Raw genomic sequence first — 18,175 nt, 5'->3', positions numbered from 1 at the left:
GAAGTCTTTGCCGTAAATTCTGGGCAGTCAAAAAAACCCACGTCTGTTAAGAATGCTATGCATGTTGTTTTTAATTAATTACTGGAAATTGTGTTTGCAGTAATTTCCACCTATGAGAATTTGTCAAATAAAATACATCGTTTTTCTAGTGGAGTAGTTTTGCACTTCCAGTAAATGTTAGAGCATGTACAGAGAGATTGAAGTTTAGTAATACATTTGAAGCAGTATTTCTACTTGTAGTGGAGTATTTTTTTCTACTTTTGTGTACTTCTACCAACTCTGCTGGATACAGACTTAACAGAAATATTAAACTACTAGAAAATAGTATTTGCCAAGTTATTCACTTAAAAAGTTTGAAATACCAGAATGATATCAAATAAATGCAATAGTAAATATTTCCTCTCATAATGTCTGATACAGCTGGAGTCACTAATGCAGAACAGATAGTAGATTCAATTCATTATCTTCAGTTTGGGTCTGCACAAATATCACAAAATCTAAATTCTTTACTCACATAAGAGCACACAATATATACAGAGATTTTTTCTCTCATTTTATTACAAAATAATTGAACTGCTTATATTAACTACAAGAGCCAGTGTATTTAAAAACTAAAGAACAGAAAAGAAACTGCAGAATAAGATGAGATAAATAGTCAAACCAGTTTAACAACATGAAGCAGCAAACATAAAAACTCAAAAATGTGAAGCTGCACTTTATTATATATTACATATGTAGACGAACAAAGCAGGGATGAAACTAGTTTGTCTTTGTAAGAACCTCTTGGCACACTGTTAATTTTAAACTTGTACATTTTATTTCTGCCTTTGACAAAATTCCCAAAGTGCAGGAGAAAATAGTACTTTCATTAAATTAGAAAAGTATTGCTAATGTTTTTAAAACAGTGAAACAAAGTTTGCATGTTCCATCTGGAGCAATTAATATGATTAGGAGGTAGAGTTTTTTTTTTTTTTTTTAAGAAAAAGTAACATGTTGATAAAAAGTCTGGCATTAACAGAACAACGGAGCACAAAACTAAACTACACTAAAAAAAAAAAAAAAAACAGATTTTTCTTTCTTAATTCTTAAATCAGTGTTTCATTAAGCAGAATCACTCTTTGTCAGGGGGAAGATTTATATGATGCACATATTTGTCTGGATAACAGATAAATACAGATCAAATCAAAGGTGAACTACAAATAAAGGCACTATTTAAGAAGAACGTGTGCTAAAATACAGTTTTAAAAAAACAAAAGGCTCCAGAAGCATTGAGACTGCAAAGAAATTCAAGATCGTTGTTCAAACCTATGATTCAGCTAAAAACTCGGCACACCGACCAGCGACCTCCCAGAGATCTGGATGTCATCGAAAGGGAATAGAGCCAAAATCTGAAAGGCACAAAAGGTCAAATTTTCTGTTGGTCATTTGTTCACAAACTGGACAATCTAAAAGATCAATGATGTTTTTTATCTGTATGTGCTTCTTGTTTGGGACTACAGACTAATTTAATATTGTGAGTCAGCAGGACAATGTAAGTGGAAGTGACTGAAAATAAACTTCAGTGCTCATGTTAATTGTTTTTGAACTGCCACTGAGTTTCATGGCTTTAGTTGCATGGACACTCTTTTAATTCTTAGAATACAATATGAAAGATTTTATACTGTTACGCTATTTACCTCAGCACTTCCTGATTCACTTACATCATTATTGCCGTCAGCCAGATCCAGCGCCGTCTCATCCTCCATGTTTCGTAGCATTGTGTCAGCACCAGACTGGCAGAGGAGGTGAGCGATGGTGGCGTCCTGCCGCCCCACGGCGAGATGCAGGGGTGTGCAGCCATTAAACATGGCAGCGTCCACGTTGGCGCCCTTGCTGAGCAGTAGCTTCACTGACGTGATGTCGTGTAGCTCAACAGCCAGGTGAAGCGCCGTCTTCCCACTGGTTCCTTCCTGTGAGGGGTGTAGATGGACAAAGAAACTGAGAAACAAACCAGAGCAACACAGACTGGGTCATGGTGTAAGGTCATTTTAAAATTTTCTACATGTGAATACGAATAAATTATATTGTCATTCTGCATTTTGCAAGCTTGAAGAACAAATAATTATAATAATAATAATGCACATGTAGGGCAGCGTGATATGTTTGGCTGTTGATTTAAACTAAGAGGAATGTCTGGGGCAGTTTCAGGACTGTTCCCTTCCATCAACAGAACGTTAGGAGTGGCTGGCCAGCCCAAGCCTAATCATATCTCAAATCTAATTATGTCTCCATGAATCCTGCAGGAAGCCCTGAGCTCAGCTCATATCACTATCAGCATTGCACAGGTGCAGCAAATTTATAGAGGGGAACACAACACAAGACCAGGAGCAGTAAACAGAAATGAAAGGGATCAGTGTGATTATAAATACTGGCACATTACTGGATCAGTTATACTGCAGGGCAACCCTGCACAGAGACTAATTAAACTTAATTATAAGCAGGCAAACTGAAGTGTTTTCACATCCTCTCCTTCACTGTTTTTTTCAGATACGCATCTTAACATGTCAAGGTCAGTGTCAGCTGGTAGGCAGGACTCTACTGTTTAGAAACAACGTTTCTCTAAAGGTCAGAGGTTCACCCTTTAAGTAGATTAGAAATATATTACATATGATGCAGTAGAGTTGACAGACTAACCTGGATATTCAGGTCTGCTCCCGTTTTCATCAGAAGCTTCAAAATCTGATGTTGCCTGTTCAGTGCAGCCACGTGAAGACAGGTTAGACCTGCAAATACACGACTTGTTTGAGATGTGGAACATGGAGCTAATTTCTTTTAGTCAGAAGTGGTTGGAAAATGTGGCTTTTCCAAGTGTTAAAGTCATATAGTAGATAAACTACAGTGCTTTGCTTCATTTGCTGCTTCAGACATGCAAACATGTTATTGACCTCTATATTGATTGAGCAATGACAACCAAGTTAATTTTTTACTTTAAAAAGTGCATGACACGAGAAGCAAAAGGCCGTGTCACATTTAGACATACTAAAAAAATCAGAGTTGCATAATCTGAAAAGTTCAATTCCAGAAAAACACACACAAAAAAAAATTACACAGATGATGCAGAGACATGACAATGACCAACATAACCAACAATAAAAAGCTAGCTCATCGTTCTCTGTTTTATGGAGTCCTTCTTTTACCTCTCCAGTTCTGGATTTCAAGTACAGAACCCAGCTTGCTAAAGGAAACATCACTGGTCATCTCAGTGGCGCACTCAGTCTGCCCATGCTGGCAGGCTACATGGAAAGCTGTGTTTCCATGCTGGTCCTGCAGCTCCAGGCTGGCCCCCTTCTCCACCAGGCTCTTCACTACACTCGGCAAGTTCAGGTATGTGGCCAGGTGCAAAGGGGTCTGAGTAACACACAAGAAAAGTAATGTTTAATGCAGTCAAATAAATCATTGTTTAAATCAAAGCCATCTTTTATAAGAGTGAATGCAGAGCAACTGAATAAACATCAAATATTTGCATTTTCTGTGGACTTTCTGTCCTCGACCATCTCGTCTATGTCCTGCATTTCCCAGAATGCCCTGTTATCCACCTGCAGAGAACAGGCCTCCACCTCTAGCATTCACTTAGCCGGTTCCACATTTGAATAATGAGAAAGTAAACATTTCCAGCTGAGAAAGTGAGAATTGCACCTACGGTCCAAAATAAACACATCCTGTGGTTGTACTACATTCTGATGCAAGACTAAAAAAAAAAAAAAAAAAAAAAAAAAAACACAGGTAGTTATTGTGGGTAGTTTAAACCATATGTAAATATCTGAAGGTTGATTTTCAAAAAAAAAAAAAAACAGGAATTCTTCTTAGTAATGTCTCCAAAGGTGAGGTCTTAGAATGACTACTGAGAGGAAATTAGGCAACTAAACTTGATTCTGTGCAAGCGCAGGCTGAACTGAGTCACTGCATAAAGTGCTGAGTCTAAACTTCACGTTTCCTTTTGACACTTCAGTCAATGCGCTTTGACTTTGCTTTGGTTCGACATTAGTAAGACTCCCGTTTGACATCTTGAATCACTGGAACAATTCCTCCACCCATATCCACACAAGGATACACTCCATAGCTCCCTGAGGGTCTATTTCTACAGGAGGTAGAGGAGGGGAGTTTCCATCAACAAGTCCCTTATGAGCTAACCCTGGAACCACCCACAGTGACGTCCCTGACAGAGGACGGACTGCAAATAAAGAGGAACAAGAGTTCTCTGGAAGAAGAGATATAAATAATGCCACCGTTTCCACAATCAAGATACAGATAATGAGGAAGTCATTTGGATTTTAAAAATTCCAGCAGAAGCTGCAGTGAGGCGGAAAGAGTCATGTTGCATTTACCTGGTATAAATTGTTTTGGATGTCCAGGACTTCTTTCGGGAAGATGTGTATCAACTGCTGGGTGATGAAATCCTCTTCATGGATGATTGCTAAGTGCAAGATTCTGCAGGTGTGGCAAAAGAAAAATAAACTTTATTCATTGTGTGTGCAAAAACATGAATAACGGTTTTATTTAACGTTGAGAAATCAACCTGAACACTTCAACTCTGCACTTTAACAAGAGACAGAAAGTGTTGCCCCACAATTTTCCTCAGTATTCATCTCAAGAGTCCACCTCAAAATGTAACATTTGTCTGAATGGCAAGACTGAGTTGTTCGGATATTGAGCAATGCTTTTTTTTTTTTTCTTTTCTTTGAAAAGACAGCATGTCAAGTTGTTAACCACACAGCAATAGGTACAGTACATTGTGACAGTCTTTAGTTTAAACACATCAAGTAAATGACGAAACAAAACAAAAACACACTAACCTCAAACCTGAGTGGGAAGTTGTAGCAAACAAATGTGTGCAAAAAGCAGGAAATGGAACCGAGCATCAGTGCTTAATTTAGACCAGTCAAAAACAACACAACGAGGAGCTCTTTTGTAAAAAGGGTTTCTAAGGACTCGAACCGAAGTGTAGTTTCAAGTTGGGGAACTTCAGCTATGTGTGCAAATTCTCTTATGTCAGGTTATATAACCAAAGGTGGAGGCTGATGTCTAGTCAGATAGCACGGATCTGCTAAACGTACGTTAGTCTGCTCTACGCTGTGAGCTGCTTCTTCTTCTTCTTTCAGGATAAATGTCATTTAACCAAATGCTGGAAGCTGCAGTCTTATTCAGAGGCAGACAGAGTGGGATCAAAAGTTCACTGCACAGACCTTTCACTCAGCCCTCTGCTTTGAACGAGTCACTGATAATGTCAGGGTTCTAGTTGAATGCTTAACATATTAGTATTAGAAACCCTTTAGAAGAAACAGAAACCCCTTTGATTTGGTTGCTTTATCAACTTGTCAATTAATAAAATATATTTGTATTTAAAACGGTGGCTTCAGAAAGTATTCAGACCGTTCCATGTTTTACACACTTTAGTGTGCTGTAGTTTTTATTATTAGTATTATTATTATCATACTATTTTTTTCTACACACACAAGAATCCATAAAGACAAACAAAAAATATGATTTTGTATTTTATTCATTTATTTATTTGGCAAAGCTACAAAAAAAATCTAAAAACAGTATTTCATTCATAAATGTAGTGACAAATTGTGGTCAGGTGCATCCCGTTCGCTCTAATAAACCCTGGCGTGTGTCGAGAATTAGATTTTGACTCCACCAGCCGCAAAACAGAACCGATTAGCCACAGTTTAGACAGACTGGCACACTAGCAAATATACACTGACCTCGGTAGACATCCACCCTAACCATCAGGGCACTGGTGTACCACCATTTCTAGTGCTTCGAGTGTTCCCAGCAGCACAGTGGCCTCAATAACTATGAAATGTAAGAAGCCTGAAACCACCAGGACTTGTCCTAGAATTGGCTGCTCATCTAAAACTAGACAAGAAAAGCCAACAGTGACTCCAACAGAGCTTCACACGTGAGTCTGCAGAGAACCCGACAGAGGGACGAGCACCTCAGAAACCCTCCATCAATCAGGCTTTTATAGGAAGAGCAGCTCAGTGGGAGACACTACAAGAAAAAGACAAATGATAGATGCTTCCCAATGGGTCTGAAGTATTAAGAAGGATGTGCAAGGAATCCAGTTGTGCAAAGCTGGTAGAGACTTTAGCCAAAACAACCCGAAACTGCAGATTCTGCACAAGGAGCTTCTACAAAACACAAAATTATATAAATGAAAGATTTCAGCTTTGGCTTCTTTTTTTGAAATAATAATATGGTGCAGGTGTATGTGAGGGATATCACCTCCGCAACTCTTAACTCTTTTTTTCCATACAGAAAACATTATGTAAAGATGATTCTTCAATTTTCTTGCACCACCAGTTCACAGTAAATGGTTAACAAACATCTCTGTGATATGACAAAATGTTTTCCAAAAAGGAGGAACAAATGTTTGTTTATTGCACGTCTAGTGGAGAATGTGCTGCATGATTGTCAAATTAAATTCTAATAAACTAAATAACTGGACTGTTTGCAGATAAAACTAGCCATTTGAATTGTAAAACACAGCTATCTCCATGTGCTATTAAGAACATAATCAATAGCTGCCTTCAGTTAAGTCAATAAGTATATAGTTTATAACTTTTTAGGCAACACAAACTGGAAAATGCTTATCTAATGGAAACAAAAACATCCTGCTGGCTAAAATATCTGTGGCACACTGAAATGAATCTGTCAAAGAAGCATCCAAACATTAGTAGATGTGTACAGATAGCGTATCACACAATGAAATACCTCAATGTCTTTGCAAATTAAATGTTTGTATCACTCTGGGCTGTCATTTTGATGTCTGCAGACACTCATGAATATGCACTGGCAGCGAGTCAACCCTGTGAGAAAATGTCTTAGTATAAAAACTTCCTGGTTTGAGTAAGACTTGAATGAATAAGAACAAAAATCCCACAGGGGAAAAGAAACGTTTGCATGAATCTCTCTCTCAGTCTGAGCAGCACGGTGCGCTGTGTTTCAGGTGCTTTTTTTCCCTCCCAGGTATTTATAGTTAGGGTATGAGAATGAAACCATGTGGCCCCAACAATCAGCAAGCGGAAATGAAAAGAGGTCAAGAGACGCAACAACACATCTGCAGCAGTTGTCGTCAACAAGCCCACTTTAACGTCAAAACAGACCGATGACATAGCAATGCTATAGATGAGTGGGTCACCCTAGAAGGTCTGCATGGGCTGACGAAGCTGTGCGTGGAGGCCGAGGTGTTTAGTTTGTGTGCAAAAAGCTGCAGTTTCATTGAGCATTGAGTCAAACTGAGAACGGAACAGCAGCAAACAGCTACTGGCAGGTAACCAATTGATATTTTTAGATGTCTGGTCTAGTACAAAAAACAGAAAGAAAAAGAAAAAGACAAAGAAGGCAGCGTGTGAATTACGGGATCCACACTGTACTATCCTGATCAACTAGTTTCATGGATCAAAAGCAAGCAACCCTGCTGCCTCACAGCATGTGCTTTGTCTGTGCTCCGCGGGGGAAGTCCAGACCTATCTTTTTCACTTCTGTTTTCTGACTGAGACGGCTCACAGGACTCCATCCACATTCATGATACCGACGAGCTCATTAAAACAGGCTGCAGCACCACGCTGCTATGAAATCCCCTTTAAAATCAGTACCATGGGAAAACCTAAACCTGAAATTCAGTGTGATTTACAGAGTGATCTGGCATTTATGTGTGTTTTAAGAATAATAACTAATTACTTAGTTGAAAATGTGCTTGTTTTCTACATTATATCACTGTAAGCTGAATATATCTGGGTTTGGACTATGAATCACGTGTCAAAATGTCACCTTGGACTTTGGGAACTGGTTTTAAATACTTTTCCCATTTCCTTTTACCTTTTAATAAACCAAGTGGTTGAGCTGTGATTAAAGGTGAAGAGAGCTGCTGATGTTAAAGTGAACACCCCCTTGATGCTGACAGTGGTATTTATGAACAATTTAAAAATCAATTTATGACAGTTATTATAAATACTGCAATAAACTGAAGACTAAACCTCCTCTTTTACGATCTGTTTTCATTCTGGGACACTACATCATCCAGATCAAATACCTTCTGTGAGGAACACAGTTAACATGCAGGGCACCATGTTTGAACCTTACCCACCAGTGTGCAGCAGAGTCCCTGGGAAAGCGGGGGAAACGGTTTTGCAAGGTTGAATTTCAAATAATTAAGATAATAAACAAACAAACAAAAAAAAACCTACGTGTCTCCTTCTTCAGTAATAGTTGTGAGCAAGTTCTCCTCCTGTTCAGAGAGTTCAGAGCTGTCTGTTTGCTCCTCCTGGCCGCTGGAAAGCGTGCAGTGCACCACTAACTCTGTCAAACTGTCCCCCGTGATGGACGAGGAGCCGTAGGCTGAGTCCAGGCGCTCGTCTGCGCCGGAGACGGAGAACTTCTCCCTGGGCCCGCTAAAGTCTGCGCTGGGCTCCCGGGACTCCTCGGGCTTCCCTGTGGAGCGGATTGAATCAACGCCCGAGTCTACGCGCTCATCCAGCAACGCGTCTTTGCCGCAGTCGTCGCTCGCCATGGTGGTGCTGGCCTCGCTGGGCTTCCCCCTCTCCCTCCTTCCCCGAGGATTCACGGGCTACTAGCGGGTGTCGTGGCCGCCCGGCGCTCGGCGATGGGACCGGACTCCGAGGAGAGCCTGCTGACACCTGAGGAAACCACCGCTCCTTTGTGAAACCAGAGGAAAGAGCCGCCGCGTTTCATGCCACTAATCGATAACACTCGACCCCGCAGCGACAGGCCTTCACTTCGGATCGATCAGAACATCATCGGGCTTTATTCTAAGAGCGGCCGCGGTCATTCCCGAGTCGGAGAGGTGGATTTTAATGAGGTGAAACAGCTGCCCGTCGTCTAAATATCCGGTAACAGCAGGAGCTCGGGGCGCAGAGCATATGATGAGCGGTGAAACGCGAGCAGGGGAAGAGCTGACATGTGAAAGGCGAAGCTGTTTTTGTCACGAGGGGGAATCCCCGTGCGCGTGCACGGGCACACACTTACGGAAACATACACGCACACGCGCGTTTTGGTTGGAGGCGGAAGTCGTTCAAAATAAAAGCACGGGGCAAGTTGTGTTTTGTGCATTTTAGACGTGCTTCAACAACCATACCTTCTTTTTTTTGTACTCTAGCCCCCTAAAACGTAATTTACTTTATGGAATGTATTTTTTTTTTTTTTAGCAGTCATTCCTGTACCTGCTTTCAAAAAGAAAATTAATTACTAGGGATTTTCTTGAGTTTGGGGCCTCCCAATCACTGAGGTCATGTCCTCTGTGTTTTTTCAGGGAATTTCAGGGACTTTGCTCTAAATTTTCTCCTTCTTTTCTCCTTCTTTCCTTTCCTTTATATCCAGATGCCCAGTGGAGTTTTCAAACTTAAACTATATTTAACAATATACATTGCTGTCACACTATTTTCTTTTAATAAGACATTTAACATGATAGTAACATGTTTCAATCAAATTAGATATGTTTTTTATAATTTGTCAAATAAAAATTTCTTCTAAAATATTTTCTAATTATCCAATGTTTCTCTTAACATGTTATATATATATATTCAGTGTTACCATTTCTTCTTCGTAAATCAGTGTTTTCAGTATTTTAAAACCATCCCTGTTTATATCCATGTTTACAAGCTGTCCATCTTCTCAGTCCGCATCCTAATGTCCACCCACAGCATAAGAAACAGGGAATTAGCTCCATATTGCTTCACTTAGGTGCACTGTACCCTTCAATAACGTCCACACTTATGGCTTTTATTTTTTTAAGACCGGAAGTCTTCAGCTACAGTAGTAGTTTGTCACAGTAGCATTAAACTACACACACATTGATATCCATGCCATTTCATTTCTTATCTCCTTTTGTCTTTCATCTTGACCAATTTTAATTAGCAGTAACACTGAATTCTCATTTTCAAAAGCTACTGCATTGTCACTCTACACTCCTAGATTTCAACAGTGGCCCATTATACAGCCTCACAATGTACAATGTTGTTTTGCATATGTGCAGCTCCAGCTCCAGTATGTTTCCACTGAAACACTAACACAATAACATAATTTATCTCACATTCAGCCAGTATTTTCTGTTTCAGTCGAGGCCTGTTTACAGGAAAAGACACTAAGAAGGATGTAAAGTTAAAATTCTAACCCCAGGAAAGAAAAACCTAAGTATCATTTCTTGTTTCTTTTTCTGTTGTGAAAATACTTGTTGTGGTTTGGCCTTTAGAGGGAGCCCTTCATCATAAAAACAGCCTATCAACAAGCAGTGACTGTCAGAGAGAAACCTTGTCGGCTGCCAAGAGCTGCCATCTGTTTTCATGCCATCTACTGTTATGTTTACTTATTCCAGTTTATGCCAGCAGTTCAGTCCAATGTCCATACTGTAGGCTGTGATAAACGGAGACAGGGCTTTGTGTGCCAGGACTGTACCATAAACATTTCACGTGTAAACAGTGCTGCTGACAAAGGAAGGAATAGAAAGAATGTAAAATATGCAGTACATGCTTAATCTATTTTATTATTATTATTCATTATTATTATATTATCATTCTTGCCCTTGACTTGTTTATTCTTCCTTCTCACACAACAACTTCAAATCACTTTCAGTTCTTGCCGTTTGTCTTTCTAGTCCCAGCGATGGTTTCAGCTGATATCATCAAAAGAAAATGCAACCTCTAATCTTTAAGATATTGATGATTATAATCTTAATACTGACAAAATAGTTGCAATAACAAAGGGCTAATATTGAGAACAGTTTAATTTCTGTCTGTACTGACTAAGGCAATATTAGTCCAAGTGCTCGGGCCAAATGCTTTATAAATAGTTTAAATGAAAACCATTAATTTTATGGTAAATAGGTCTTTTAATGTGTGTTTTATGTGTCACTGACAAAGGAGTGCATGACTAACAATAACAGAAGCTTAAATTATAAATCCAGAGGACTATTACTAAACAAACATCATTAGCTACACTGTGTAGACCATAACTTGATTCAGATGATGCTTTCACCAAATACAGTACTGATTCATCACTTGTTTTCTCACTGAAAATTATTATTAATTTCTGTTTTAATACAATTCAGTACCAGAATATAGACACAGTGACAGAACAGTTTAAATCACAGCACTCACCAACCCTCTGTGGAGATCACTTAATATTTTTATTTATAAATTTCTAAAAAGCTAAGCATTGACATATTTAGCTGTATTTCTCATTAGCCACCTCGTTTCCCAGTTTATTAGCACATTATAATATTTTGATCCGTACAGAAAAGGTCCTGCAGCTGGAGGGGTGCAGGGGGTGGGTTCATCTGTGTGCTGCTGTGAGTTACTTGAACGGGGTGTGTGTGTGTGTGTGTGTTATTTACATTGTGGTGTCGGGGTGGCTGCTCACACGTGCTGCTGCCGCCCTCTTTGTCCTACTTCACAGCTTCTCCGGCTGCCATGGGTACTGTCTGCAGGGAGAGGAGCTGACTGCCGCTCTTTGCCATTTCCCAACGCTGCATCCTTTGCAGCAGCCCTCATCAGCCATACATCAGCATCAAGTCGTTGCATCGCAGGAAGAGTCTCCGTCGATTTTGCGCCTCTTCCGAGGCACAATACCCGGACTCCCCTTGGCTATACCCAGCGTCGAGTGCCCACCTGGAAGATGCTGGGACGACGCATCTTTTCCGCGTTTCCATCAGGGCACCGTGCAGACTCGCTCCATTTGGATGATGCTCAAAGGGGTCCACGGCGTGTTTATGCTTCACCTTGATTTGGAAAACCAGCATCCCAACAGGAGATCCATGCCCCGGCTTTTGTGTCGTTGTCATCACCATGTCCCCAGCATCGGCTGCAACGGCCAGTGAAAGCAGCACCACCACTGTCCCCGAAGAGGAGCCGGACAGCCCCCGGGAGGAGGTAAGAAAACACTGTTTGCAACGTGTGGGCTAATTGTACTAAAACTAAACGCATAGGGGGCAATCTCATCCTTTAATTAGCGTGACATATTTCACTGATATCACAGTGGGACACCGATAATCTCACTATAATAATGAGATTTAGGAGATTAGGTTTCAACTGGGAGCTCTGCACACGCACCGCCTGGGGATATAACTGTTTTTGTACATTACAACAAACATATTAGTGGCGTAATATGCAATAACACATGAACCTATGCGTCCGCGCGCCCGAGAATGTGAACGTGCATGGATGTACTCCTGTTTGTCTCCCCTCCAGACAAGCGGTTTACAAAATGGAGTTCGGGGACCTCTTTTGGGTCCGGAGGAGGCTCTAACCAGGTCATGAGGAAAATGACACAGTGTGATGTCAAGTGACACAAAAGAAGATTATATGTTCAAATGTTTCCTCACTGTTATTTTCACAGGAGAAAACATCTGACAGGAATAAAATTGATGTAAAATCAGCCTCCAGACAATGAGATAAACCAAATAGATATCAAATGTTACATTAACCTACTTAAGTCCACTTCCATATATTGTAGTGACACCACTTAGACAGACATAAGCAGCGATTCAGTTGATTAAGTAGCATTTTTGCCAAAGTAATAAATGTAATACTTGTTTATCAGTAGGATTTTTCTTTGCAGTGGAGACTTCACCCAACAAATACACATGTTGGTCAAGTTACATATCCATTACACAAGAGGGTTTTTATATAACCTAGCTGGTCTTATTATGTCAAAAGACATAAGAGAATGTGTCTGTGAGCGTGAGAAGCACTTTGAGTTAAAGGCAACACAGGTCTCATAACTTGTGAAGCTTCTGACCAGAGAATATTATTTAAAAATACATTTTATCACATTGTTTTTATAAATTTTATCCTTCCTGAAACAACAACTTTTATTCACTTCCTGTGTGCTTTCATAAAAATGGTATTGTGTGACTAGACTGTACAATACATACAACACAAATGCAACAACATGTCAAAACATATATCAGAATGTCCATCTGACTGATGCATACTTGATATTTTTCTGCACCAATTCATCTATAGTAGGAATCAAAATTACTGGTTATCAGCACTTTGTGTCCCTGCATAGACAAATATATGGGGTACAGTACTGAGTAAACATCTTAGGCCACCATTAGATTTGTTTTTAGCAATGCTATGATGGTCATATATATTTATTTTACAGTTTAGAACAACTGGAAACACAAAAAGTGATTTCTTGGCTGCTATCCTTCCACTAAGACCATTCCTGATCAAGCTTCTCCAGCGTGTGGAAGGATCAACTTGGCACCCAGATGTTTTAGCACTGCCAAAACAACAAATTTAATGGTAGTCTAAGACTTTTACACAGTACAGTAAATCCCCCTGCCCCCTTACTAATAGGTCTTTCTTGCTATTCAGCCAGCCCAGAAGAATTTCTTTGTGTAATGCATGAAAAATGTCAACACCACTGTATTCAAGTGGTGAGTCACTTCCTAACAACTCTGAACAGCTATGTTCAGGTCTTAACTTTTTAACTGAAATATAACTTATATAATGTTGACATTTTGGACCATTAATTCATTTAGACTCCAATTAACTGTCCCCGATTCATCTGTCAGTCTGTCTCTTGTGTTATTCATCAGATTAAAAGTTTGCTCATTATGGATTTTCACGAGCTACACCTCAATTTCTCAGTATCTGTACATGACAGCTGTTTTAGGACTACGCTTTCTTCTTTCATTTTACAGCACACTTCTAATCCGATACTACCAATACCACAAGCTATGTCGTGTTGTGTTGATTATAGTTGTCGAGCATGGACAGAATAGTAGTGAGGAAATATTCTTTCTGCAGTAGGCTCCTCTCAGTTGGGAATTTCATTGTTAATCCCTTTTCCCAGTGGGGTGTAGCCTTGGGTTGGTAAGGGCATTGGGGACCATGTGGCTAAGGTAGGGAGCATAATTATTGAGAAAGAACATTTATTATTTATGTTCATCTCTCACTTGAAGGGAACTCAGCTAACAAAAAAATGTTTAATTCAATGCATCAGTTCAGTGACTACTTTGGTCTCTCACATGTAGAGGTTGACCTATGGGCTGCCCTATGCTGTTAGTGAAGAGAAAACTGTGTTTTCCATCAGCATCAATACTTCAAAATGTCAAACGGTAGACTCTGCCCTGATGTGTTGTCTTTATGCACATTTTTTTTGTCTTTTGTTAGAAACCAGCTTTACAGGGGCTTTTGACTCTCTGCCAGGTTTGTGTGGCAGTGTTCCCAAAAGGCATGACTAGCTCTTGATGCAGGCACTGAGGCTTGCTGTGCCCCAAGGTGATGAGGGATGACACCAGCTTCACGCTGCCAGAGTCAAACGGCTGCTTTTTTCTGGCTGACTTGACATTAAATGTGGTTTCTAGCTTTCAGAATGTTTCTTCTCTTTGATACTCTGTCCTCAAGTATCATAACTCATAACTATAGAAACACATGTGCCACAAACACACACATTGCAGGTAATCACACAGTGCTATACATTAATCAGACATTTTCTTGAATTTGATTATGAGTGGGTGAGACGTTTAGAAGCACATATCAAGACACAAGCAATTGGCATAAGGCTCTAACTATGCAAAAGCACTTTCAATGTAGACTATTTCCTTTAATATTTGACAGTACATGCAGGATCCACAGGTTTTTAAAACACTTTCTAGCAGATATTTGGCAATATTAGAAGTAATCAATTGAATTATGATGATAAAATTAAAATGTGTGAAGAGTGTAGCCTTACAGATTCTATATTGCTCATAAGTCACTTAGTGTTTTTGACTGTTCTAATTAATTACTGTGCCAATATACACATTTGCACACCTATTTATTGCTATATTACTTAATTATATTTTCTCATCTTATAGCAGCGGCCCCAGAAACAGTCCTTGACTAAATCCTTATGCCAGGAAACTCACTGGAAATGCTTGCTGCTGACACTGCTGATGTACAGCTGCGTTGGGGTGATCGCCTGGTGCCAGGTAACCAAGGTCACACGCCTCTCTTTTGACAGCGCTTACAAGGGAAAGTCTATGATGTACCACGATAGTCCTTGCTCCAATGGCTACATCTACATCCCACTGGCATTCCTGGTCATGCTCTATGTGGTCTACCTGGTAGAGTGCTGGCACTGCTACACCAGAAATGAGCTGCAGTACAAGGTAGATGTGGACAGTGTCACCGAGCGGATCCAGCGAATGCAGCATGCCACACCCTGTATCTGGTGGAAGGCCATCAGCTATCATTATGTGCGGAGGACACGGCAGGTGACGCGCTACCGTAATGGAGATGCGTACACCACTACACAGGTGTACCACGAGCGAGTCAACACCCACGTGGCTGAGGCAGAGTTTGACTATGGGAACTGTGGGGTGAAGGACATTTCAAAGGACCTGCTGGGCCTGGAGGGCTTCCCTATCACCAGACTGAAGTTCACTAAGTGCTTTAGCTTTGCCAATGTGGAGTCAGAGAACTCCTATCTGACCCAACGGGCCAGGTTTTTTACAGACAACGAGGGTCTGGATGACTACATGGAGGCACGGGAAGGGATGCACCTGAAGAATGTAGACTTTAAGGAGTATATGATTGCCTTTTCTGACCCTAATCACCTCCCCTGGTATGCATCCAACTCCACTTTTTGGGTGGCAGCTGCTTTCACCCTCTCCTGGCCTCTGCGGGTCCTGACAGAGTACCGCACTGCTTGTGTACACTACCATGTAGAGAAGCTGTTTGGCTTTGACTTTGTGCCAGTAACACCATCTGAGGAGCGGCCGTATTGCCGACACATCCCGCGAGTTAACACCATTGACAGCACAGAATTGGAGTGGCACATCCGTTCCAACCAGCAGCTGGTGCCCAGCTACTCAGAGGCAGTTCTCATGGACCTGGCCCAGCTCTCAGGAAGCTGTAACAGCTACTCCGTTTGTGGAGGCTATAGGCAGAACTGTGAACGCTGCCACCGTGCCATCAGCAGCTCCTCCATCTTTTCTCGCAGCGCTCTAAGCATTTGCAACACAGGGAGCCCCCGCATCCCTTTTAGCGCCAGCCGCTTTTCGCTGGGCCGACTGTACGGCTCCAGGCGGAGCTGCCTGTGGAGGAGCAGCGGGAGCCTGAATGAGCAGTCCTGCCCCACAGAGAGCACGCGCTGTCTGTCAGACCAGCAGACCAGTGAGGAGAACCCTCCAGCCTATCAGGATGCTGTGTACTTCCCAGTGCTCATTGTACATCGCAACGAAGGCTGCCTCAACCATGACCACCGCTCCCTGCACAGAAACGGTTCCTGTGTAGAGACTTCATTATGACACATGGTTTCCACACTTCTCTGGGCATAATGATACAAGAACAGAGAGAGCAAGCTTTTAACTTCTGTGGAATAATATTAACTTCTACTTCTCCCTTTTATAACAGAGGCAACTCACTCACCACAAGTTCCCACAAACTACTGTAAAGGATACTAGTAGTCTTAAATCTCAATAGGAAGTGAAGTATGTCTGGGAAAGTCCTTGAAAAGCACCTAATAAGTCAGGGAAAACAGTCTTTCCCTAAAGTTGCAGTCTCATCAAGACTGCAACTTTAAGGGAAGACTGTTGACGGAACATGTTGCCAAAGTGTTATGTACAGCCCCACAGCATCTAAAGAATACCAAGGGAGTCACATCCAACTGTAAATGCCATATTCGTAGATCTTAGTCAGACAATTTGCAAAAACATGAGTAACACTTTCTAGTAACCTATTTGGAGCTTAGAATGGGGTCTGATTCAGTGGTGGAAACTGGCAAGAAACAAAAGGAATATGACAATTAATTGATGCCTGAATCAAAAAGGAAATATTGAGAAATTCACTGACACACTCATCGTGAGTGAATTGGAAAATTCAAAGATATCAGCATTGTCATCCTATTTAACAAGACAAAAATAAAATACATGTTTAATGTAAAGTTATCTTATCCACCATGTAAATCGAAACATATATGCATGTAAAACATTCAGACACTGAGTGATTTAAATATGTCCATTCAAAATCAATTCTCATGGAAATTCATTTTTAAAAAGAATACATTTCCGTAGTATAAAAATAAATGTCTGATGCTGACACTTAAATATCCAATTTGCAGAAATCAGCTTGGATGCAATGACATTATACTTCCTGGCTTGCTAAATATAGCAACATACTCAATGAATAATTTAGCACAGGAGAGCTAAAGGACACAAGAGCTTCAGAGTGAGTCAACAACACTGTTTCTTAGTTACCATAATCTGTAGTAACTACTATTGAGAGATCAGTGTTAACTCAGCTAGTTTTTAATTTAATTTAATTTTTGGCAATATGTTTATTCAGCCTACCTCTTTATTTAAGTGCCTAGAGATCAACTGTCAACAACAAGCATAAGCTACCCCACTATCACGTTCCCATTAAAACAAAAAAACATTCTAGTAATTACCCATACTGGCACATCTCATTATAACAATCTGTCCCTTAATGCAGATGTTTTTTCTTTATAATGTAATTCAGTTCCTGTATAGCTGACTCTGTGTTGCTGCTGATGCATATCAAAGACAGCCAGAAAGCTGGCCATCAAAGATGCTAGAAATAGGAAGAGACCTGGATTCACTACAGATAGTGTCAGATTGAATAATATGACAGCATTACTTTAAAGTACTGAAAAACACATACTCTTAGCTGAGTGAACGTGTCTTAGCCATGATGAATTCTGTTTCACAGCCATGTACCATAATAAACTTTTAATGGAAATAGTGATGCTAGAAGTCATGTTAAAATAAACATTAGATAAGGAATTAGCTTCCATTATGCATCACCCCCTTAACATTTATGAATATTGTCTGCTTTAAGGGAAGAGAATAAGCACAGAACCGATTCAAGAAAGTATTTATTTACAAACCAGCCTCTTATCTGTGAGACCTGCAGTGAAATAGAACCCGGAACGGATCATTAACATGGCATTTACTGCCATTAAGACCATCCGAATCATTTAACTTCCAAGAATAGTAAAAATATTGCTTGTGGTCTGGCGTTTTGTTTTACCCCCTGTAATGACTTGTCTTCACAATAATGGGCTTGTACTGTAACTTGTGACCAGTTCGCCATACTTATTACATTCCATGTATGGTGTTTTGAAGGTTTTTAGGTTTTGGAGATGTCGACTGGATTTATAGCAA

General features: G+C 40.4%; 2 protein-coding genes across 2 annotated transcripts; one reads left to right on the top strand and one right to left on the bottom strand.

Moving 5' to 3' along the window:
• Positions 1-636: 636 nt before the first annotated feature.
• nfkbie (nuclear factor of kappa light polypeptide gene enhancer in B-cells inhibitor, epsilon) lies at positions 637-9,043 on the bottom strand. The gene is made up of 6 exons (XM_026341499.1): positions 8,232-9,043; positions 4,365-4,467; positions 3,177-3,387; positions 2,674-2,762; positions 1,701-1,949; positions 637-1,388 (listed from the first exon to the last, which is right to left on the bottom strand). The coding sequence occupies exons 1-6, from the start codon at positions 8,552-8,554 to the stop codon at positions 1,317-1,319; spliced, it is 1,047 nt and encodes a 348-aa protein (XP_026197284.1). The 5' UTR covers positions 8,555-9,043; the 3' UTR covers positions 637-1,316.
• A 2,399-nt stretch (positions 9,044-11,442) lies between these two features.
• On the top strand, positions 11,443-16,980 carry tmem151ba (transmembrane protein 151Ba). Its single transcript, XM_026341583.1, has 2 exons — positions 11,443-11,927; positions 14,867-16,980. The coding sequence occupies exons 1-2, from the start codon at positions 11,844-11,846 to the stop codon at positions 16,298-16,300; spliced, it is 1,518 nt and encodes a 505-aa protein (XP_026197368.1). The 5' UTR covers positions 11,443-11,843; the 3' UTR covers positions 16,301-16,980.
• Positions 16,981-18,175: the final 1,195 nt, after the last annotated feature.

This window comes from Anabas testudineus, chromosome 24 (genome assembly GCF_900324465.2).
Source record: "Anabas testudineus chromosome 24, fAnaTes1.2, whole genome shotgun sequence".
NCBI lineage: Eukaryota > Metazoa > Chordata > Actinopteri > Anabantiformes > Anabantidae > Anabas > Anabas testudineus.
The sequence above is the reverse complement of the archived record's forward strand: the minus strand, read 5'-3'. Positions and strand labels throughout refer to the sequence as shown.

What these genes read in the sequence shown, in the direction of transcription:
- nfkbie (XM_026341499.1), bottom strand. Translation starts at nt 8,554, where the DNA reads ATGGCGAGCGACGACTGCGGCAAAGACGCGTTGCTGGATGAGCGCGTA. An exon ending in TCCAAAACAATTTATACCAG is followed by an intron (nt 3,388 to 4,364) that starts GTAAATGCAACA and finishes TGTGTTACTCAG; the next exon opens with ACCCCTTTGCACCTGGCCAC. An exon ending in TGAAATCCAGAACTGGAGAG is followed by an intron (nt 2,763 to 3,176) that starts GTAAAAGAAGGA and finishes GTGTATTTGCAG; the next exon opens with GTCTAACCTGTCTTCACGTG.
- tmem151ba (XM_026341583.1), top strand. Translation starts at nt 11,844, where the DNA reads ATGTCCCCAGCATCGGCTGCAACGGCCAGTGAAAGCAGCACCACCACT. An exon ending in CGGACAGCCCCCGGGAGGAG is followed by an intron (nt 11,928 to 14,866) that starts GTAAGAAAACAC and finishes CTCATCTTATAG; the next exon opens with CAGCGGCCCCAGAAACAGTC.